The sequence below is a fragment of the Cebus imitator genome, unplaced genomic scaffold (genome assembly GCF_001604975.1).
Source record: "Cebus imitator isolate Cc_AM_T3 unplaced genomic scaffold, Cebus_imitator-1.0 Scaffold699, whole genome shotgun sequence".
Taxonomy (NCBI): Eukaryota; Metazoa; Chordata; class Mammalia; order Primates; family Cebidae; genus Cebus; species Cebus imitator.
This window is the reverse complement of record NW_016108014.1, coordinates 131,404-155,348: the sequence shown is the minus strand read 5'-3', so window position 1 is coordinate 155,348 and position 23,945 is coordinate 131,404. Positions and strand designations below refer to the sequence as shown.

The 23,945-nt window shown below is 48.8% G+C and overlaps 1 protein-coding gene across 4 annotated transcripts; it reads left to right on the top strand.

Annotated features, from left to right (window-relative positions):
- Nucleotides 1-245: 245 nt before the first annotated feature.
- Nucleotides 246-23,937, top strand: ARSD (arylsulfatase D). Of its 4 annotated transcripts, XM_017518702.2 has the most exons (10): nucleotides 246-383; nucleotides 3,862-4,011; nucleotides 7,764-7,885; nucleotides 9,386-9,508; nucleotides 11,730-12,153; nucleotides 14,453-14,589; nucleotides 19,135-19,269; nucleotides 19,920-20,082; nucleotides 22,379-22,500; nucleotides 23,428-23,937. In XM_017518702.2, the coding sequence occupies exons 1-10, from the start codon at nucleotides 340-342 to the stop codon at nucleotides 23,802-23,804; spliced, it is 1,797 nt and encodes a 598-aa protein (XP_017374191.1). In that variant the 5' UTR covers nucleotides 246-339; the 3' UTR covers nucleotides 23,805-23,937. The 4 variants fall into 4 exon arrangements, with proteins under 4 accessions (XP_017374191.1, XP_037590907.1, XP_017374194.1 ...); XM_037734979.1 differs by lacking the exon at nucleotides 22,379-22,500 and having other exon boundaries at nucleotides 23,570-23,937; XM_017518704.2 differs by lacking the exons at nucleotides 246-383; nucleotides 3,862-4,011 and adding an exon at nucleotides 4,018-4,145.
- Nucleotides 23,938-23,945: the final 8 nt, after the last annotated feature.

The window sequence follows — 23,945 nt, the reverse complement described above, 5'->3', positions numbered from 1 at the left end:
ATGTTGGCCAGGCTGGTCTCGAACTCCTGGCCTCAGATGATCCAGTCGTCTAGGCCTCCCAAAGTGCTGGGATTACAGGCGGGAGCAAATGCGACCGGCCAATCCTAACTGGGTTTAATCAGCTCCTCATTAGCCCCGGCCTCCCCGGGTGACGACCTGGGAAAACCTGTTTCCACGCGCAGGTCCCAGAGGCTCAGAGAGGCAGGAGGTGACGCGGCTGAAGGAGGGGTGGGGGCACAGCCCAGATTCCGCAGCTGCGAGGGCGAGGCCTTGGCACTGGCGGAGCCCGGGGGCGGAGTGCGCGGGGCCAGGTCCTGAGCTCCGGGGCAGCGCTCCGCCATGGGATCCGCCGCGCGGAGGGGACGCGCCGCGCCCGCCGCCAGGTGCCAGGGACCCCGGGACGTGGACCACACGAAGGCCTAGGGTGGGACCCTGGGGAGGGGGTCGCGAACACCGGGAGGGGCGCCCCGGGCAAGCCTGGGCCCCTGTAACGGGCGTGGCTGAGTCCGGCGCCTGGGAGTCCCCAAAATGCAGCTGGAGGAGCGTTGGGTGCCCAGGACAGACGCAAGACACCAGAGCCCAGGGGTAGGGGCGACTGCAGGGACGAGGGGGCGTGGAGGAGACTGAACGGAAGGGAAGGTGGAAGGGCAGGGAAAGAGAAGAAACGAGGAAGGGCAGGGAAGGGAAGGGAAGGGCGGGGCGGGGAAGGGAAGGCGGAGGAAGGCAGGCCGAGGCCAGAGGGAGTGGAAGCTGCGTGGGTCACGCCCTGCCGAGTCCTCCGCCTTCCACCCACAGCTACACCGCGACCGGGATTCGCCCTTCCACGGCTCCCTAAGACCGGACTCGAACCGCCGCCGTTTCCGCCCCCCTAAGACGCGCCCCGTCCCTTCCCAAGGCTCCATCCACCAAAGCGCAGCCTTGCCCGCCCCTAGCACTGCCAAGCCCCGCTGCACTTCCTAAGACGCGCCCGGTCCTGCCTTCCCGGCTCCATCTGCGCCCAGGTGTCACCGGGAAAGCGTCGTGACTGTACGTTGTCCAGGTTCTTGAGGTTTTGAACAAAGAATTGGACAAAATGAAGCAACAAAAGAAGGAAAGCAGGGATGTATTGAAAACGAAAGTACACGCCACAGTGTGCGAGCCGACCCAGCGGCGGCCCAGGGGCTCCGATGCAGAATCTTCTAGGGCCCAAACAACCCCTAGACTTTTCCCATTGGCCACCTCATACCCCACGTCACTGAAGTGGTGGCCCGCGATCAGCCTGATTGATTGCAGATAGCCGGAGGTCGAAGTGAGCTTACAAAGGTCACACTCTTGTGCAAACATCTCACTGGTTACACAAAGCAACTCATCAGAGGCTTAGGGTGACGTCGCGAAGTTGCAGATGAAGACTGAACTCGAAACAGTCTGATTTGTTGCAGACACCACTTTCCCACCTGCCCAGGAGAAAAGTTCAAAGGGAGTAGCCTCTGCTCCTCTTGTTACTTAGGCGTGGAAAGTTAGGATTTTCCTGCTGGGCGCGGTGGCTCATGCCTTTAATCCCAGCACTTTGGGAGGCTGAGGCAGGTGGATCACCTGAGGTCAGGAGTTCGAGACCAGCATGGCCAATATCGTGAAATCCCTAAAGAAAACAATTAGCTGGGCCTCTACTAAAAAGACAAAAAAATTAGCCAGGCGTGGGGCGCGTGCCTGTAATCCCAACTACTCCAGAGGCTGAGACAGAAGAATCGCTTCAACCCAGGAAGCCGAGGTTGCAGTGAGCGGAGATCACTGGAGACTCCGTCTAATAAATAAATAAATACAAACAAGAAAGGAAAGCTAGGCTTTTCCTTTCAATTTAGTTCCAGCAAGTCGGCGTGAAAGCCTTAGGTTCCCTGCCTCCGGACTCGACTCTCCTGCCTCCCTCTCACCACCCTCCAAGACACGTCTCTTCCTGTTCCTTTCCGTGGCCACTGTCCTACTGGTCACACCGCATCTCCTCCTGCGCTTACTCCCCCTCTGCCCCGCAGTAAAGCCCTGTAGCCCCAAACACCCTGAGACACACCCCTCGTTCATGGTCTCCCTGGAGAGCAGGGCCATGATCCCCCAACACCAAGACACCACCCATCCGCTGCACGGCCCTGTCCCCTCCAGCCCCAACACCGCCTGGTGCTCCCTACTCTAAGACGCAACCCCTCCCGCCGCCAGGCTTGCCCCTGTGCCTCCCGGAGCGAAACCCAGATGCCCACACTGTCCGACTGCTGTCGCTCCAGGGCACAGCCCGGGAACCCGCGCCCTGCTGGGTTCCTGGACATGCTGGAGATCCCAGCCTGGAACGAGCGAGCCACATCCCATCGCGCCTCTGTAGGCTCCCCTAGAGCTGGAGCAGCGCCACACCGAAGAAGCCAGGAGCTGGGAGGAGGCCGCGGGGCCTGTGTCCCTGACGGCTCTGAGCCGGCAGAGCCTAGGATCTCCTTTCCACGTGGATGCTGGACTGCCCCTGGCCCTCATTGGTGGCAACTCCTTTCCAAGGCGCCCTTCAAATCTTGCAGTTACAGCCCGACGGTGCTGGTTCACGCCTGTAACCCCAGCTCATTGGGTTGTAAAGTAAGGATGAGTGTTTCCATGAGCTGAGAAGAGGAGCTTGGCTTTGTAGGCAAGAAAGAGCTGAAGAAAGCAGAAATAAAGAATTAAAGCCTGGGCAACATAGTGAGACCCCACCTCTAAAAAAATACTAGTCAGGCGTAGTGGTGTACACTACATCTTGTGGTCCCAGCCTCCGGAAGCTGAGGTGAGAGGATTGATTCAAGCCGTTCAGAATCAGGCAGAGGTTGCAGTCAGCCATGATCACGCTGCTGCACTCCAGCCTGGGCAACACAGCAAGACCCCATCTCAAAAAAAAGATTAAAAAAAAGAATAATAAAGCAGATTGGTTGTTTCAAAGTTACTTTTCTTACAGGGTTAAAGCATGGGAGACTTTCTTAGCTCAGGTGAACTAAGCATCTTCTTTTTCCTTGCTGGTATCTTCTGTTTTTTGGAAAACTGGCCTGTTTCCTCGCTCGGCTTGGTGATGTGGCAGTGAGCACAGTGACTGCATTCCAGTTTGTTCCGATCTGTATGGTCTGGTGTGGCAGGCGAGGTCTCACGAACTGTGTCAGCACTGACGGAGTGGTGAAGTTAAACATTAAAAGCCGAAAGAGCCAGCGACCATATACAAAGGCTGGGATGTAACAAAAGCCCACCAAGAGCTGTGCCCTGGCCTCTCCTGGGCCTTGAAGCATGACAAGGTAATGAAGGAATTCTTACCAGGACCCATTTAGGATTAAACAAGTTTTATTGGGGGTCTGAAGGAAATCCCCAGACCCTCACAAACAAGCTTTATTGGGGACTAAAGGAGCCAAGATAAGGGTAATCACCCCACACTTGGACCCACTGAGATTAAATCAAGTCACTGAGGCTCCAGAGGAAGGTCCTCAGGACTCAGACCTTAGTTACAGATGAGAAGAAGTTAACCACGATGTCTTTAGCTAAATGCAAACTTACACTTAGACATATAGCTTAGAAGGATACGAGCTCTGGAAAGTTTTGTAATTTTGAGTTGGTCTGGTGATAATTCCCAGGCCTTCCTCCTATAACTGGTGACGGAAATAAAAACTCTCCCCTTTCCCTGCTCATCTGCATCTCATTATTGAGCCGCAAGAATAAGCAGCCTGACCCTCGGTTTGGTTCAGGGACACTAGATCAGGCCAAGACAATAACCTCCCATAAACTTTAATGTATTAATTTGGTGGTAAAACCTTCGCCTTCTCAGCGAGCTGCCTTGAAATGTCCGCTTCCTGCGCCAAATGGTAAACAGTCATTTCTGTATTCTGCTTTTCTCTCCAGGGACTGCCTGCCGGTGCTACTGCTTTTCTGCCTGCTCCTGAGGACCTGTGAACCGAAAGCTGCAAACGCCTTTAGACCAAATATCCTACTGATCATGGCTGACGACCTGGGCATTGGGGATCTCGGTTGCTATGGGAACAAAACGCTGAGGTGCAGTTGGCTGTTGTCATTGGTGATGATGTCATGCTGTTTGACTGAATGGTGCATTTAAAACCTGCCTGAAGAAATTAGGAAACTCCTTAGGGCCTCAGAACCCAACCCCACAAAAAATGATTTACCAACAGGTAAAAGGGCCCTTTTAATCGACACAGAACTGCCGAGTGAGTGAATGTATTCTTACCACAAAATGAGTAGCTTAAAACAACAGGAATTTGTTCTCCCAGGTGTGCAGACCAGAAGTCTCAAATCCAGGTGCGGGCAATGCCGGGCCCCCTCTGGGGGTCCTGGGGAGGCTCCTTCCCGCCCCTGCCAGCTCCGGTCAGCCCGCATCACTCACTCCAGTCCGCCTCCATCTCCACGCGGCCTCCTCCTCTGTCTGTGTCCTAATCCCCTCGTCTGATAAGGACACGGTCATTGCAGCAAGGCCCGCCTGCCGTAAACATGTCTTCTCTTCATTACGTTTGCAAACACCCTCTTGTGGGCCGAATTCTGGCCTCCTCCAAATGTGTAGGTTGAAGCCAGATCGGGCTGTGACAGTATTCAGAGATGGGGTCTTTGGAGAGGTAATTAAGTTAAACTGAAGTCCTTAGGGCGAGCCCTAATCTGATATGGGTTACTAAAAGAGGAGATTAAGACCCAGACAGAGCTCCCTGAGCGGCAGGGGGGCTCCTTCCCTGTCTCCGGCTCCTGGGGGCTCCAGCTGTCCCTGGGCTTGTGGCCGCATCACTCCAGTTTCTGCCTCTGCCCCCACGTGGCCTTCTTCTCTGCCTCTCCTCTTCTTTCTCTTAGAAGGACACTGGTCATTGCATTTAGGGCCCTCTCTAAACCAGGAGGATCTCATCTCGGGATACCTAACTAATAACACCTCCAAAGACGGTGTTTCTAAGCAAGGCCCCCCACACAGGTTTGGGGGGTCAGCATGTGGACAGGTCGGTTCGCAGACCCCCATTCAGCCCCTATGCCAGCCCTCCCAGCAGCGCGCCTGAGTGGAGAAAAGCTGAGAAACCTCCTTATTCCATTTGGTAGGCGTTTCTCCTAGAAGGACCACCCAGAATGGAGGCTGCATCTGCTTTTCAGTGGCTGCCAACCCCAGGGCCAGTCCCCACAGACCAGGCCTCCCTTCTTCGAAGTGGACATTGCAGCGCCTGCAGCAGTCTGCCCTGTGTGGGCCGGCGTGGTGGCTCACGCCTGTCATCCCACCACTTCGGAAGACCAAGGTGAGGGATGACTTGAGCCCAGGAGTTCTAGACCACCCTGGGCAACATGACGAAACCCTGTCTCTATGAAAAATACAAAAAATTAGCCAGGCATGGTGGTGCATGCCTGTAGTGCTGGCTACACGGGAGGCTGATGGCTTGAGTCCTGGAGGTGGAGGTTACGGTGAGCCGAGATCACGCCACTGCACTCTAGCCTGGGCCACGGAGAGAGACCCTGTCTCTAAATCAGTCAATTAATCAGTCAGTCAATCAATCTGCCCCCTGTCCAGGGATCCCGTTCAAATATCCTGAGCATGCCCAGTTATAATTCACAGAACATAATGGTTCATCTGTTTACAGCGCACAGTTCAGGGACTTTTAGTCTATTCGCAGAGTTGTTCATCCTTCACCACAAACCATGTTACGGCATTTACATACTCCCAAAGAAACCCTGCACCCCTCGAGCCATCACCTTCAGCTAGGGGCTAATCTGTGTCCCCTAAATTCCTACATTGAAGTCCTAACCCCCAGGACCTCAGACTGTGACTCCATCTGGAGACTGGGTCTTTCCAGAGGTGATCAGGTAAAATGAGGCCACTAGGCTGGGCCCTGATCCAGTAGGACAAGGGTCCTCATAAGAAGAGGAGATGAAGACACAGACACACATAGAGCGGTGACCGTGCGAGGACACAGGGGGAAGATGGAGTCCATGAGCCCAGGAGAGAGGTCTCAGGAGGGACCAGCCCTGCCCATGCCTTGATCTCGGACCTCCAGCCCCCAGAAATGCGGGAGAATCAATGTCGGCTGGGTTTGTTTATGTGTTTTGTTTTTTGTGTCAGGGTCTCATTCTGTTGCCCAGGTTGGAGTCCCGTGGCGTGATCACAGCTCACTGTAACCTCCATCTCCTAAAGCTATCCTCCTGCCTCAGCCTCCCGAGTAGCTGAGACTACAGGCACACTCCAGCACGCCTAGCTAGTTTTTGTATTTTTTGTAGAGACAGATATTCACTATGTTGCCAAGGCTGGTCTTGAACTCCTGGCCTCAAGTAATCCACCCACCTCGTCCTCCCAAAGTGCTGGGATGACAGGCATGAGTTGCTGTGCCAAACCATATCTGGTGTTGAAGCTGGCTGGCGTGTAGGACTTCGTCAAGGTAGCCCCAGTTAACACTCCTCCAACTCGCTCAGCACCCCAAACCTCAGCCTGTGGCATCCGTAACCTGCTTTCCATCTCCACAGGCTCCCTGTTAGGGACATTTCATCTGAATGAAATGATGTAACCTGGGGTCTGTCTTTCTTTCTTTCTTTTTTTTTTTTTTTTTTTTTTAGACAGAGTCCTGCTCTGTCACCAGGCGCCAGGCTGGAGTACAGTGGCACAATCTCGGCTCACTGCAATCTCCACCTCTGGGGTTCAAGCAATTCTCCTGCATCAGCCTCCCTAGTAGCTGGGACTACAGGCACGCGCCACCATGCCCAGCTGATTTTTGTATTTTTTTTAGTAGACACGGGGTTTCACCATGTTGGCCAGGATGGTCTCGATCTCTTGACCTCGTGATCCGCCCGCCTCGGCCTCCCAAAGTTCTGGGATTACAGGCGTGAGCCACTGCGCCCGGCTAACCCAGGGTCTTTCAAGTCAGGATGCTTTCACAGAAGACTATGTTTTCAGGGTCCCGCCCTGTGGTGGCAAGCCTCAGACTGTGCCCCACACCTTGTAGTGGCTGAGGAATATTCCATTCTATGTGCATAGCTCTTTTTGGAGGAGACAGGGTCTCACTCTGTTCTGTCACCAGGCTGGAGTACAGTGATACCATCTCTGCTCACCGCAGCCTCCGCCTCCTGGGCTCAAGCGATTCTCCTGCCTCAGCCTCCCGAGTAGTGGGGATTATGGGCCTGCGCCACCTTCCCTGGCTAATTTTTGTATTGTTTTTAGTAGAGACGGGGTTTTACCATGTTGACCAGGCTGGTCTTGGACTCCTGACCTCAAGTGATTGGCCCACCTTGGCTCCCAAAGTGTTGGGATTACAGGCGTGAGCCACTGCACCCGGCCCTCACTGTTTTTTGATATCTGATGCTGAAAGATTTTAGGCCTCACCTCTCTGTGCCCCACATCTGCACAGGCAGGTAAGAATGCACAGGGACTTTATCCTTCGGTGCTAACGGCAGAGTCAGACCGTAAAAGCCCCCACCCTTGCATGGGAACCGTCATCCCAGCCCCACACCCTCCCCACAACTAAAAAAATAAACCTTCTCTCTTTGCTTCCTTATTTCAAACAAGTTTGGAAGGTCTGCCCTGCTCTCCCTAGAAAGCCTCATTATATGGGTCATAAATTGTCTCATGTGCTGTGTGTGTGTGTGTGTGTGTGTGTGTGCGCGTGCGATATCCATCTCAACATCAAAACCAAACTTAGGGTAGGGTCCATCTGCCTCTGCAGGACCGCATACATAATGTGATGAATTCTGAAATCCAGCGAAGTCCTGGCGGTCTATTCCTCAGCCTTTCAGAGCCAAATGCGTGTCTCCTAACAGTGATTTCTGTGTGCTTTCCCCAGAACGCCGAATATTGACCAGCTTGCAGAGGAAGGCGTGAGGCTCACTCAGCACCTGGCGGCCGCCCCGCTGTGCACCCCCAGCAGAGCCGCATTCCTCACGGGGAGACATTCCTTCAGATCAGGTTGGTGTCATGGAGATGATGGAGAAATGGGCACGTCTGTGTCCACTCATTCTATCATCTGTAACAGTTGAGTACTGATGGTGAAGACAGGTGGGAAATGGTACAAAGATTATCTGCAATTCATCATCTTCCTTGTATTTATGTAAGGAATATTGTATTGTGTGTGTACACATAAAAGTTGTGGCCAGGCGCGATGGTTCACTGTAATCTCAGCATTTTGGGAAGCCGAGGCGGGCAATGCATGAGGTCAGGAGCTTGAGACCAGGTTGGCCAACATGGCAAAACCCCATCTCTACTAAAAATACAAAAATAAGCTGGGCGTGGTGGCTTGTTCCTGTAATCCCAGCTACTAGGGAGACTGAGGCAGGAGAATCGCTTGAACCTGGGAGGTGGAGGTTGCAGTGAGCTGAGATCATGCCATTGCATTTTAGCCTGGGCTACAGAGCGAGACTCCATCTCAAAAAAAAAGTTGTGATCACTGGGATGTGAACAGCGAAACCAAAGTCTGTGGAATATTTTAAAGAGGTTTATTCTCAGCCAGTATGACTGATCACAAGACCGAGTGTCTTTTAGAGAGTAAAGTTTCCCCAAGTTGAGAATCACTGTGATATAGATAGATAGATGATAGATAGATAGACAATGATAGATAATGGATGATCGACAGCTAGATATCTAGATGATGATGATACATAATGACAGATGATTGATAATGATGTGATAAATGATTGATAGCTACATAGCTAGATGATAATTAATAGATAATGACAGATGATAGAAAGTGAAGAGATGATAGCTAAGGATAGCTGATTGATAGCTGGATGATTAATGGTAATGATAGCTAATAGATACATGGATGGATAGACACAGATGATAGGTCATGGATACGTATTGAGACAGACAGGTGACAGCTAGGCAGACAGATAGACATATGACAGATACTATAGAGTCTGTCATCGTAAGGTAAGATGTCTCTGTTTTGGCACCATGGACATTTGGCACTAGATGATTCTCTGTGGGGGACTGTTCTGTGCGCTGGATGTAGGGCTCCACGCACCACATCCCACCCTTTCTGAGTTGGGACAACAAAACCATCTCCAGACATTGCCCACGCTCATTATTTCGAAAATAGTGTGATTGATAGATAGATGATAGATAGATAGATAGATAGATGAATGATAGATACACAGATAGACAGATAGATGGTAGATAGATGATGGATGGATCTATCTATCCATCATCTATCATCTATCTGTCTATCTGTGTATCTATCATCCAGATAGATAGACAGACAGATAGATAGGCAGATAGGTAGATAGACAGACAGTTGACAGATGATAGATAGGTAAATCATTGATAGCTTGATACGTGATAGATGGAAGATAGATGACAGCAGTGTGGCCCGGGTGCACAAATCCAGATCTCAGACACCAAAGCCCCCTGGTTGGGAACTACTCCTCTAGAGAAGGGAGAGTAAATTCTTCCTCTTTTCCTGTCCCACAGGCATGGAGGCCAGCAATGGATACCGGGCCCTCCAGTGGAATGCGGGCTCAGGTGGACTCCCCGAGAACGAAACCACTTTTGCAAGAATCCTGCAGCAGCGTGGCTATGCAACTGGCCTCATAGGTGTGGAGACGTGGGAGCCTCACGTTATACGGTGGTTGAGAAGATCCGTGATCAAAAAGATCCTGTTTTCTTGCAAAGGAAACAATCCTGTGTCCTCTGAACCGGAAATTGGTGCCTGGTCCATTTCATGCCTATTGCATTGTCCGCAGTTTGGGATGAGGTTTTTTCTTTTCTTTTTTTTTAAAGACTGGGTTTCACCATGTTGGTCAGGCTGGTCTTGAACACCCGACCTCAGGTGATCCGCCCACCTTGGCCTCCAAAGTGCTTGGATTACAGGCATAAGCCACCACGCCCGGCCGGTTTTTTCTTTTTTAATTCAAAATCCTAGGAGGTTGCCCTCCTTTCCTCTCTGGACCTATCAGTCTTCAGCTTGTCCCCGTTTATCACGACTTTCAGACATTATCTTTGTCTACATGGCCTCTCACCACATCGAAGCCCCCAGGGTGAAGAAACACTGCCTTCCTTTACACAACGAGCCCCAGCAGGGTCACAACACCCTCTTCATAACAGACAGCATGTCAGGGGTCTCCAAGACTACTCTTTAAAAGGGAGAGCATGTCAGGGGTCTCAAAGTCCACCCTTTTTAAAAGAAAGCATGTTGGGGGTCTCCAAGACCACCCATAAGTTTAGAAATGTGCTAGGAAGACTTGGCATGCAGCTGTACTCGTGGGATATTTATGACAGTCAAAGCGACGGGAATCACACAGGGTGAAGGCCAGGGGAGACCAGACCCAAGCTCCCAAGAATCCTCCAGTGAGATCACACAAGATGCACCAAATTCCTCCAGAAATGGGTTTTAACAACACGCATGGAATGCTGTTTGTTAGGGAAGCTCCCAGGAGTCTCAGCGCCCAGGGGTTTCTGTTGGGGGCTGGTCCTGCAGGCACTGACTGCCTGGCACTGGCCTGAATTGCAGACTCCTAGAACCAAAGGAGGTGTTTAGCATGAAGTACGTTGCTTTTGCATATGGCTTAGGCACAGTCAGCTTATTATTTTAAGAATAGTGTGAATTCTCCACTGGAAATCCTCAGACACCAGCCACGGGGGAATCTCCAAGCCGGCCTTTGTAAGGGACACCATCTCAGGCCTGCCCCTTAAACCCCTTTCTGCATGGAGAGGAAAGGAGGGAGATGTTGATTTATGCCATCAAGCACCAGGCAGTCTGGGTGTTACCTCCTTTGTTCCCTGCCCAGCCTGTGGGTTTAGAGGTGCTGTCCCCATCATACACACGAGAACATGGGCGCTCAATGATGGGGTTGCCCGCCCTGACCTGGTGGTGGGATCTCTGTGCAGGGTCCCCAGTTCCTCTCTGTGCACTTCCCACACCCAAAGCCACCGTTGTGTTCACAGGAGCTGCAGCACCCCGACTTGTTCAAGGCTGTGGTTTGTTTAAGGAGGACAACCATTGTGCTTTTCAAGTTTCCTGCCATTTTATTTTTATTTTCTTAAAAAACTTTTTCTTCTTTTATTTATTTTTTATTTTTATTTTTTTGAGATGAAGTCTTGCTCTGCCACCCAGGCTGGAGTGCAGTGGCACGATCTCAGCTCACTGCAGCCTCCACCTCCCGGGGTTAAGCGATTCTCCTGCCTGAGCCTCCCGAGCAGCTGGGACCACAGGCATGTCCCACCATGCTCAGCTAATTTTTTTTGTATTTATAGTGGAGCCGGGGTTACAGCATGTTGGCCAGGCTGGTCTCAAACTCCTGAACTCAAGTGATCCACCTACCTCAACGTCCCAAAGTGCTAGGATGACAGGGCCAGTGCTTTATAGTGTAGAAGTCTGTGTATCTCCTACCCTGAGGGTGGATTTATTCTTTATAATTTTTTAAAGACAGTCTTGCTGTATCATCCAGGTGGTATAATATAATACATACCTGTATTACCTATACTATAAATACATGTATTACATATATATGTAGATATTTTGTAAATCATTTAATAGCAGAATGGTCTAGGGCTGCAAGCCTATGAGACCAACATTCTGTAAAGTCTTAAACCTTCAATCACCTGCCAGGGGTTCTGACATGGATGCCTGCGTTTGTCTTCATGGGTCAGAACGCGTTCATTTAGACACCCGTATCCATTCATTGCCTTTTGATTTCCAGTTTTGCTCTTTGCAGACTTTTCTTTTCCAGCCGCTGCTGAATGATTCCAGGGTTCTTTGTGGCAGACCAGGCCATGTCGAAGCGGGTCTCTGTGCAATGTTTTGTGTTTCTTTTAGGAAAATGGCACCAGGGTGTGAATTGTGCATCCCGTGCGGATCACTGCCACCACCCCCTGAACCACGGATTTGACTATTTCTACGGCATGCCCTTCACGCTCACCAACGACTGTGACCCAGGCAGGCCCCCCGAAGTGGACGCCAGCCTCAGGGCACAGCTCTGGGTTTACACCCAGTGCCTGGCGCTGGGGATTCTCACCGTGGCTGCCGGCAAGACCTGCGGTCTCATCTCTGTCTCTAGGACAGCAGTCGCCGGCATGGCCGGCCTGCTCTTCCTGTTTTTCATCTCCTGGTACGCTAGCTTTGGGTTTGTGCGCCGCTGGAACTGTATCCTGATGAGAAACCATGACGTCACGGAGCAGCCCATGGTTCTGGAGAACACAGCGAGCCTTATGCTAAAGGAAGCCGTTTCCTATATTGAAAGGTAAGCAGCTGTCACGTCTTAAACAGGAGATGGGGCCGGCCTGCTGGCTCACGCCTGTCATCCCAGCACTGTGGGAGGCTGAGGGGGCAGATCACGAGGTTAGGAGCTTGAGACCAGCCTGGCCAACATGGTGAAACCCCGTCTCTATTAAAGATACAAAAACCAAAACAAAATGAGCCGGGCATGGTGGCACACACCTGTAATACCAGATACTCAGGAGGCTGAGGCAGGAGAATCGCTTGAACCCGAGAGGTGGAGGTTGCAGTGAGCCAAGATTGTGCCACTGCACTCCAGCGTGGTGACGGGACAGGCACAGTGTCTCATGTGTGTCATCCCAGCACTTTGGGAGCCCAAGATGGGAGGATCCCTTGAGTCCAGGAGTTTGATACTAGCTTGGGCAACATAGGAAGACTGGTTCTACAATAAATATAATCATTAGCCAGGAATGGTGGTGTGTGGCAGCAATGCCAGCTACTCAGGAGGCTAAGGAGGGAGGATCACTTAAGCCTCTGTTGTAGGGGCTGCAGAAAGCTATGATCACACCACTGGACTTCAGCCTGGGCAACAGAGTGAGGCCTTGTTGCTAAAAATATAAGATTTAATTTTTAAAAAGAGGCGGTAATGTCTCAGAGCATCTGAGTCTCCTTATGATCTCTGGGGTCTCGGACAACAGCCCGAGGAGGAGATGGTTACAGAAGCCAGCCTTTTTATATGGCTGCATTGCCCGTATTAGAGCCTCGATGTGGATGGCATGTGATGGCTCAAATAGCATTGACATAGATGCCATTGTATTCTCTACATTATTTTCTTTGACAGTTTTTTAAACGTTTTTGCATTCTTTGTAGATATGGGTTCTCCTGGGCTCAAATAATCCTCCCATCTTGGCCTCCCAAAGTGCTGAGATTACCGAAGTGAGCCACTGTGTCTGCCTTTTTTAATGTGTCACTTTTTTTTCCTTTTTTTGAGACAAAGTCTTACTATATGGCCCAAGCTGGTCTTGAATTCCTGGGCTCAAGCCATCCTCCCACCTCGGCCTTCCAGAGTATTGGGATTACAAGTGTGAGCCACCATGCCTGGCCCTCACTTTTTAATTTGTACACATTTATGGGGTATGTGTGAAATTTTGTTACGTGTATACACTGAATAGCAATCAAGTCAGCATACTTAGCGTATCCGTCTCCCGATTGCAATACATTCTGTTAGCTTTGCCCACCCTACTCTGCTCTCAGACATGAAATGTATTCCTTTAAGCTTACTATATGTTTGGGCTCTTTAAAAACCACTTCTCTTTGTCCTACACCCTTCCCTGCCTCTGGTCTCTATCATTGTATTCTCTATCTTCATGTGATCGATTTTTTTAGCTCCCACATATGAGTGAGAAAATGTAGGATCGGTCTTTCTGTGCCTGGCTTATTTCACTTAACATAATAACCTCCTGTTTTACCTGTGTTGCTGCAAATAATAGGATCATTCTTTTTGATGACTGACTAGCATTCCATTATGTACATACACCAGACATTCCCTTTTTTTCTGAGACAGCCTTGGCTCTATCACCCATGCTGGAGAGCAGTGGCATGATCACGGCTCATGGCAATCTCTGTCTCCCTGGCTCGAGCAGTTCTCGTGCCTTAGCCTCTTCAGTGATAGAATTATAGGTGCCTGCCACCACATCCTGTTAATTTTTTTATTTTTAGTAGAGACAGGGTTTTACCATTTCACCATGTTGGCCAGGCTGGTCTCAAACTCCTGACCTCAACTGATCTGCCCGGCTCAGCCTCCCAAAGTGATGGGATTACAGGCTTGAGCCACCGTGCCCAGCCTCCATTCTTTTTTATGGCTGAATAGTGTTCCACTGTGGACATATACTATTTATTTATTTAGAGACAGGGTCTGACACTGTCCCCCATGCTGGAGGGGAGTGGTGTGATCACGGCTCACTGCACGCTCCACCTCCCGTATTAAAGCCATCCTCCCACCGCAGCCTCCCAAATAGCTGGGACTACAGGCTCAAGCCACAACACCCGGCTACTTTTTCTATTTTTTATAGAGACGGCATTTCACCATGTTGCCCAGGCTGGTCTGAAGCTCCTGGCCTCAGCCTCTCAAAGTGTTGGGATTACAGGTGTGAGCCTCTGCGCCCCGCCCACTGTCTATTCTTGATGCATTCATCCACCGATGGACTCAGACGCGGATCCCCTGCCTTGGCTCTCGTGAATAGTGTGGCGTGAACACAGGGGTGCGGGGTCCCTTTGATGTACAGCGTATTCTGTGGATTCTCAAGGAGGCTTTCTTCTTTCAGACACAAACATGGGCCATTTCTCCTCTTCCTTTCCTTGCTGCATGTGCACATTCCCCTTGTGACCACAAGAGCATTCCTGGGGAAAAGTCAGCACGGCTTATATGGTGACAATGTGGAGGAGATGGACTGGCTCGTAGGTAAGTCAACATTCCACGGAGCCTCCCTCCACTCTCGGCCTCACTGTTGTTACCACGGAGCCTCCCTCCACTCTCAGCCTCACTGTTGTTACCACGGAGCCTCCCTCCACTCTCAGCCTCAGCGTTGAACGTAGGGTGTAACAGACTGGCCATCTGAATATGAGCCAGCTTGCAATAAAAAATAAGAGCGGTGGCTCACACCTATAATCCCAGCACTTTGGGAGGCTGAGGCGAGTGGATCATCTGAGGTCAGGAGTTTGAGATCAGCCTGGAGGACATGATGAAACCCTGTCTCTACTAAAAATACAAAAAATTAGCCCAGCTTGATGATGTACACCTGTAGTCCCAGCCGCTTGGGAGGCTGAGGTGTGAGAATCGCTCGAACCCATGAGGCGGAGATTGCAGTGAGCTGAGATCGCGCCACTGCACTCCAGCCAGGAAAAAAAAAAAAAACTCTGTTCAAAAAAAAAAAAAAAAAAAAGAATAAGGTAACTCTTAGCACTTTGGAAGGCCCAGGTGGGCAGATTGCTTGAGGTCAGGAATTCAAATCCAGCTTGTACAACAGAGTGAGACCCCGTCTCTACAAAAAAATAAAATGCTTAGCCAGGCATGGGGATACATGCCTGTAGTCCCAGCTTCTCAGGAGGCTGAGGTAGGAGGATCGCTTGAGCCTGGGAAGTCAAGGCTGCAGTGAGCTGAGGTTGCACTGCTGTAATCCAGGCTGGGTGACAGAGTGAGACCCTATCTCATAAATAATGACAATGATAGTACAAAGAATGGGAGCAGAACATGCTCCAATATCATTTATTTGCTCCTTCAGTATTCCCAATTACTTAGTCTAATTTTGCACAGAATCAGCCTTCTATACAGCCCGTGACTTAATGTCCTCATTAGAAGTTACAGAAAATGAAGCAATAAAGTTAATGTTCAGAACAATGCAGAGACACTGTCTTCCTTCTGTGGCCTTCAGGAAACCCTGGAGAGGACCAGTGAGGCTGCAGATTCTTGAAAGAGCATAGACATTACAATTCTTGCAGAATCTGAATGTGTCTCCTGAGACAAGCATAGTGACAGAGTGGGATTAGTTCACAGTCTTAAAAGTCTGCATTTTCAGGTGGGGCAAGGTGACTCATGCCTGGAATCCCAGCATTTTGGGAGGCTGAGGCAGGCTGATTGCTTGAGGTCAGGAGTTCAAGACCAGCCTGAGCAACATAGTGAGACCCCCTTCCTCCATCTCTAAAAAAATTTTAAAAATTAGACAAGCATGGTGATATGCACCTGTGGTCCCAGCTACTCCAGAGGTTGAAGTGTAAGATAATTTGAGCCCAGGAGGTTGAGGCTGTAATGAGCTATAACTGTCGCACCACTAAACTCCAGCCTGGGCAACAGAGCAAGACCCTGTCTCCAAAATCAAAAGAAATAAAAGACAAAGAATAGGGAGAAAAACTTCCCTCATATCATTTATTTGCTCCTTCAGTATTATCAAGCACTTAGTCTAATTTGCACAAAGTCAACTGTATTAGTCCATTCTTGCACAGAAATACCTGAGACTGGGTAATTTATGAAGAAAAGAGGCTGAATTGGCTCCCAGGTCTGCAGGCTGTACAGGAAGTATGGCGGCATCTGCTTCTGGGGAGGCCTGGGGAGCTTTTTGCTTGCGCGGAAGGTGAACGGAGCAGGCGTCTCGTGGCAGGAGCAGGACCAAGAGAGGAGCCGCACACTTTGAAACAACCAGATCTCGAGAGAACCCACTCACTCCGCAGCACCAAGCAGGGGTGGTGCCCCACCATTCATGAGAACTCTGCCCCCGTCATCCACTCACCTCCCACCAGGCCCCACCGCCAACACTGACGATTACAATTCACAGATCCAAACCATATTGTCAACCTTCTACACAGCCAACGACTTACTGTCCTCATTAGAAGGAACAGAAACTAAAGCAATAAAGTTAATGATCAGGACAGTGCAGAGACATCATCTTCCTCCTATGGCCTTGAAGAAACCCTGGAGAGGACCAAAGAGGCTGCAGATTCTCAAGAGAGTGCAGATACTAAAATCCTTGCAGAATCTGAACGTATCTCCTGAGACAAGCATAGTGATAGGGCGGGATTGGTTCACAACGTAAACCAAAAATAAAATTCAAAGGCCCCCCACTACCATCTGAATGGATTTCCTCCTTTGCCAGGGTACCCTAAAATTTAACCTGAGAGACTGCTTTCGGCCATGATGGAGGAGGGGGTTGGACACGCGTCATTCCACCCTCCAGCGTGAACACCCACGCAGACCTTACGTCTGATAACAAACATTTACAGTCTATTCTCTCTGAAGCCTGCGACCTGCAGGCACCATGTGCATAGTAAAACCTGACTGTCCACAACCTGTTGTCATAACCCAGGCATTCCTTTCTGTTGATAACAACTCTTCAATCAATTGCCAATCAGAATATGTTTAAACCCCCCACTTCAAGTTGTTCCACCTTTCCAGCTCAAACCAATGTACATTTTACATGTATTGACTGATGTCTCATGTCTCCCTAAAGCATACAAATCCAAGCTTTGCCCCAACCACCTTGAACACATGCCATCGGGACCTCCTGAGGCTGTGTCATGGGCACATCCTTAACCTTGACAAAATTAACTTTCTAAATTGATTGAGGCCGGTCTCAGATGCTTTCCGGGGTACAGCAGTCTTCAAACTCTGCATTTTTGGAGTTACAGATGACAGTGTGGTTTATATCATCTGGACTTTCAGTGCTTTAAATGGCCAGCGGCCTCCAAAGATAAAGCAATTGCTTTGCAGAGTGCCCTCTGCACTTCTGAGTCATCAACCTCCAATACGCCATACCCATCGATGCTTCTTCCTGTATGGACAGGGTTCTGTCATCACTGAGTCTCACCTTTTCCCTCGCCCCAATGTCTTTATTATGACACACACACACACACACACACACACACACACACACACACACACAGAGGCACTGTGTTTATAAAAGCATGCCAATTGACAACCTATTGGCATTGTGTGTTCATTCTGTGTTTTGTATTGGTGGTATCTTGGGATCAACCAAAAGAGTCAAACTCTGTAAATATTTGGAGAGATTTATTCTGAGACAAATATGAGTAATCAATGACCCATGGCACAGCCCTCAGGAGGTCCTGAGGACGTGTACCCAAGGTGGTCGGGTTGCAGCTTGGTTTTGTAAATTTAGGAAGACATACAGCATCAATCAATATGCGTAAGACATATCTTGGTTCGTTCCAGAAAGGCAAGACCACTGGAAGAGGGACTTCCATGTCAAAGGCAGAGTTACCGATTTTCTGATCAGTGGGTGATTGAAAGAGTTATTATCTGAGAATCCATAGAAGGGAATGTCTGGTTTCCAATAAGAGGCTGTGGAGGCCAAGGTTTTATGATGCCAATGAAGCCTCCAGGTAGCAGGCTTCAGAGAGAATAAATGGTAAATATTTCTTATCAGACTTAAAGAGCCTGCTCTATCACTCTTTTTTTTTAAACAGGATCTCACTTTGTCACCCAGGCTGGAGTGCAGTGGTGCGACGTTGACTCACTGCAGCTTTGGCCTCCCAGGCTCAGGTGATCCTCCCACCTCAGCCTCCTGAGTAGCTGGGAGTACATACAAGCATGTGCCACAAAGCCTGGCTAATTTCTGTATTTCATGTGGAAACGGGGCTTTGCCATGTTGCCCAGGCTAGTTTTGAACTCCTGAGCTCAGTCGATCTTCCTGCCTTGGCCTCCTAAAGTGCTGGGATGACAGGCATGAGCCAGTGTGCCTGGCCTTCTCTCAGTCATAAGGTCTCTGTCTTCATGTGAATGCTGGTCAGTTGCACGTGGATTCCAAAGAAAGGAGGGTATCATAACGCATGTCCAACTGCACCCGCCCCTGCCAGCTACCACTTTTCATCATGGCCCGACCTAGTTTTTTGTTGTTGTTTTTTTGTTTGTTTGTTTGAGACAGTCTCACTCTGTCACCCAGGCTGCAGTCAGTGGTGCAATCTTAGCTCACTCTAACCTCTGCCTCCTAGGTTCAAGCGATTCTCCCACCTCAGCCTTGGTCCCAAGTAGCTAAGATTACAGTGTGCATGACCACACCTGCCTAATTTTTGTGTTTTTGGTAGAGATGAGGTTTCACCATAATGGCCAGGCTGGTCTTGAACTCCAAGCTTCAGGTGATCCACCCACCTCAGGCTCCCAAAGTGTTGGGATTACAGGTGTGACCCACCATGCCCAGCCTGACCTCGTTTTTCAGGTTAACTTTGGAATGGCCTTGGCCAAGGGGAGAGTCTATCAATCAGATGTGGGGAGCTTAGAATTTTATTACTGGTTTGCGTTGTAAACAGTCCTGTGGTGTCACAATGATTACCTATGTCTTATGCCTTGGGATCGCATTGTAACCATGGCCTCCAAGTAACTGTGCTCTCTTCTTATGACTTCCTGGCAAGAGGTGTCTTATGTAGAAAGGAAGAAATAATTGAACTGGCAGATGCTGCTTTGTTTACTTTGTCCTGAAACTTTCCACTTTCTGTAAAGGTAAGATTCTTAATGCCATCGAAGACAATGGTTTAAAGAACTCAACATTCACATATTTCACCTCTGACCATGGAGGACATTTAGAGGCAAGAGATGGACACAGCCAGTTAGGGGGATGGAACGGAATTTACAAAGGTGAGTTGTGGACATTGGGGACACATATGCATTTGACTAAATAGCTCCCACTACCGAGGGTCCCAGAACAAGTCAAACTGAAATGAGTTTGCTCATTTCAAAAAGAATGTATGGAGCACCTTCTGTAGACCAAGTTCTACCTAGATGAGCAGGACAGGCACATACAAAGTCACATCCCCTTCCTTTAAAGGGTTTACATTTCAGTAGAAGAGAGAGAGGTATAAATAAATAATTCAGATAAAATCAAAATTTATTTTATTATATTATTAATTTTTGAGTATTTAATCAATGTATTACTATTTTAACTTTAATGTTTTAAATGCATCAATTAATACTGATGCATAATATTTAATAAATATTGTTAAATTATTGATATTTAACAAACGTTTTTGAAGTACTAATACATAATAAATATTTTAATACATTCTTTTATTCTAAATAAAGGTAGCATAGAGTGACTATAACAGTTGAAGCAGACACAGTGACCCACTGATATTCAAGAGGCTGGGGAGTAGCACAATTCTGGAAATACTGCTGTGACTGTTTTTGGTGACCTCAGGCTGCCCCAGTGTGCATGTGTGCACGTGGGTGGTTGTGCATACAAACTGGGCAGTTTCCAGCAAAATCCTAACCATGTCTTTTACTTACAGGTGGGAAGGGCATGGGAGGATGGGAAGGTGGGATCCGCGTACCTGGGATCTTCCGCTGGCCCGGGGTGCTCCCAGCTGGCCGAGTAATTGACGAGCCCACGAGCCTGATGGACGTGTTCCCCACCGTGGTCCAGCTGGCGGGCTGCGAGGTGCCCCAAGACAGGTACGTGGAGATAAGGTTGCCTGTTCCCTGATTTTTTTAATTGTTTTTAGTTTTTATTTATTTTTATTTCAATAGAATTTTGGGGAACGGGTGGTGTTTGATTACATGAATAAGTTTTTCTTTTCTTTTTTTTTGAAACGGAGCGTTGGAGTGTCGCCCAGGCTGGAGTGCAATGGCAGGATCTCAACTCACTGCAACCTCTACCTCCCGGGTTCAAGCGATTCTCCTGTCTCAGTCTCCCAAGCAGCTGGGATTACAGGCACACACTGCCACGCCTAGCTAATTTTTTGTATTTTAGTAGAGATGGGGTTTCACCGTGTTGCCCAGGCTGTTCTCAAACTCCTGAGCTCAGGCAATCCGCCTGCCTTGGCCTCCCAAAGTGCTAGGGTTACAGGTGTGAGGCACTGCGACCAGCCATAGATAACTTCTTTAGTGGGGATTTCTGAGATTTTGGTGCGCCCATCACCCAAGCAGTGTACACTGTATCTAATGTGTAGTTCTTTATCCCTCACCCCCTCCCACCCTTTCCCCTGCGTCCCCAAAGTCCATTGTATCATTCTTATGCCTTTATGTCCTCATAACTAAGCTCCCATTTATGAGTGAGAACATACAATGTTTGGTTTTCCATGCCTGAGCTATTCACTTAGAATAATGGTGTCCAGTTCCATGTAGGTTGCTGCAAATGCCATTATTTTATTCCTTTTTATGGCTGAATAATATTCCATGGAGTGTGTGTGTGTGTGTGTGTGTGTGTGTGGGTGTGTGTGTGTATTACACTTTTTAAATCCACTCTGATTGATGGGCATTTGGGCTGGTTCCATATTTTTGCAGTTGCTAATTGTGCTGCTGTGAACGTGCGTGTGAAAGTGCCCTATCCATATGATGACTTCTTTTCCCTAGGTAGATACCCAGGAGTGGGATTGCTGGATCAAATGGTAGTTATTTTGAGTTCCTTAAGGAATCTCCACATTGTTTTCCACAGTGGTTGTATTAGTTTGTATTCCCACCAGCAGTGTAGAAGTGTCCCCTGTTCACTGCGTCCTCGCCAATATCTGTTACTGTTTGATGTTTTGATTATGGGCGTTCTTGGCGGAGTGAGGTGGTATTCCATAATGGTTTTGACTTACGTTTTCCTTATCGTTAGATTCCTCTCATTCCTTTGTATTAGGAGGGATAGAACAACATTGGAACTTTAAGCAAAATTCACTTCCTCCAATTTTGGGACCAGCCTAGTGGAAAATGGCCGACCCCAGTTACAAGATAACATAAGAACAAAGATGGTGGCCACAGTACTCACTTTCCATCATTTCCACTACTGACAAATTTTGAACCTCAGCATAACAAAGAGAAGATTAAATCATTAGAATGCGATCCATGCACAAACATCTTCCTATAATTTCCCGAAATCTAAGTACAATCTTGCCAATATGTTAGTGAAGCAAGAAAAACTGATTGAAAGATGGTTTATCACCTTGATACAAGCATATTGCCAGAGTCAACCTTATACAAGAGAAAAAAAACTAAGCAAATACTTTGGTAATGATTTTATTTTACTCTATTTAAAGAAACAAATAAATGCTCATATATAAGGGATGATCATATGAAGAATCCTATCTCTAACTTCTCACCCCCAAATCCTTTTTTTCTTTTAAGAGACAGGTTCTTGCCATGTTGCCCAGGGTGGTCTCCAATTCCTGGGATCAACTGATCTTTGGGAGGTCAAGATGGGCAGATCACCTAAAGTCAGGAGTTTGAGACCAGCCTGGCCAATGTGGTGAAACCCCATCTCTACAAAAAATACAAAAATTAGCTGAGGGTGGTGGCTTGTACCTGCAGTCCCAGTTACTCAGGAGGCTGAGGCACAAGAATCTCTTGACCAGGAGGCAGAGGTTGAATTGAGCTGAGATTGTGTCACTGCAGTGCAGCCTGGGAGACAGAACAAGACGCTGCCTCAAAACAAAAACAGTCAGAAAAGTCAACCTAGGAATGTGGGCTGTCCAGCTGGAACTTGAAGGCTTTGTGTTAACACCCAAGGTGGCAGTGCTGGGTGCATGTGCACTCTGCTTATGCAGTGCTGCGTAACAAATAACCCCAACAGTTAGAGACTCTGTGTCTTGAAATAACCAGATGTATCCTGCTCAGCAACCTGCAATCTGAACAGCGACTGGGGAGAGACAGCTCATCTCTGCTCCGTTTGCTGGGGAGCCTTGCAATCTGGGAGGTTTGTTCCCAGGTGCAAAAGGCTTCCTGGGAACCCATGGTCTGACTCTGCTCTGTGGTCTCTTCATGGGATCAGGGTGATTGACGGCCACAGCCTGGTGCCCTTGCTGCAGGGAACTGAGACACACTCGGCACATGAGTTCCTGTTTCATTACTGTGGGCAGCATCTCCATGCAGCACGCTGGCACCAGAAGAACAGTAAGTAAACGCTGCCCACAGCCAGAGTTGCCCAGAGAAACAGCCAATAGGATGTGTGGATATGTGGTTGGATGGATGGATGGATGGGTGGACAGATAGCTATAGAAATAGACATAAATAAACCAATGAGTAGATTATACATAGGTGATCGGAGAGTAGAGAGAGAGAGAGAGAGAGAGAGAGGGATGATAGATGATAGATGATGGATAGATAGATATAGATAGATAAGATAGATGATGGATGGATAGATAAGATACATGATGGATGAGTAGATAGATTGATAAATAGATAGATGATAGATAATGGATAGATACCTGATGGATAGAAAGATGAGATGATGATGGATGAGACGTAATGGATACATACATAGATAATGCACAGCTAGATGTAGATAGATAAGATGATACATGACGGATGGATAGATAAGATAAATAATGAATAGATAAGATAGATGATTGATAGATAAATAGATAATGATAGATGAGTTAGATAGGTAAGATAAATGGTTAGGGATAGACAGATAAGTATCCAATCGTGCTGTTTAAAGTATCATGGTCGTTTCTGTGTAGAAAGGTAGTAGAGCGACGCTGAACGATTTCAACACAGGGGAAAGGGTGGGAATTAAGGAACCTCTGTGATTCTGACTTCTGAAAGCAGCCACAGCGAGTGCTCTGTAATGAGTCCCTTTGCCTGGAGCATGCGAAGTAGAAACACAGACGGACACACACATGGGTGCGCACACACACATACAGACATACACTCTGACTTGACAAGCTGAAGGCTGCGATTGTGTGAACAGCCTCCTGTCCCCCCTCCTTTTCATTGAACAGGGAGGTTCATGCTGATTCCACAGAGCTGACACCTGCGCTCAGTGTTCACACCTGTGTGGATTTCTGCCACCCTGACTCCCTTTTTGTCTATATCCAGGTGGAAGCGTCTGGAAGATTCATTACATGACCCCACAGTTCCACCCTGAGGGAGCAGGGGCCTGCTACGGCCGAGGCATCTGCCCGTGCTCCGGGGAGGGCGTGACCCATCACAGACCCCCTTTGCTCTTTGACCTCTCCAGGGACCCCTCTGAGGCACGACCTCTGACCCCTGACTCTGAGCCCCTGTACCACGCTGTGATGGCAAGGGTGGGTGCAGCGGTGTCAGAGCATCGGCAGACCCTGAGGCCTGTGCCCCAGCAGTTTTCCATGAGCAACATCGTGTGGAAGCCATGGCTGCAGCCGTGCTGTGGAAATTTCCCATTCTGCTCATGCCGCGAGGATGGGGATGGCATCCCCCGAATGCCAGCACTGTGAGAGAGGATCCACTGCCGCAAACAAAATTCTCCAAACTTGCTTCTATCTTCAGCTTCCCTTTTGCAAGGAACATGCCCTGGACTGAGAGTGGGCCCCTATTTTCTTTTTTTCTTTCTTTATTTCTTTTTTTTTTTTTTTTTT

What these genes read in the sequence shown, in the direction of transcription:
- ARSD (XM_017518702.2), top strand. Translation starts at nt 340, where the DNA reads ATGGGATCCGCCGCGCGGAGGGGACGCGCCGCGCCCGCCGCCAG. An exon ending in CTATGCAACTGGCCTCATAG is followed by an intron (nt 9,509 to 11,729) that starts GTGTGGAGACGT and finishes TGTTTCTTTTAG; the next exon opens with GAAAATGGCACCAGGGTGTG. An exon ending in GGAGATGGACTGGCTCGTAG is followed by an intron (nt 14,590 to 19,134) that starts GTAAGTCAACAT and finishes CTTTCTGTAAAG; the next exon opens with GTAAGATTCTTAATGCCATC.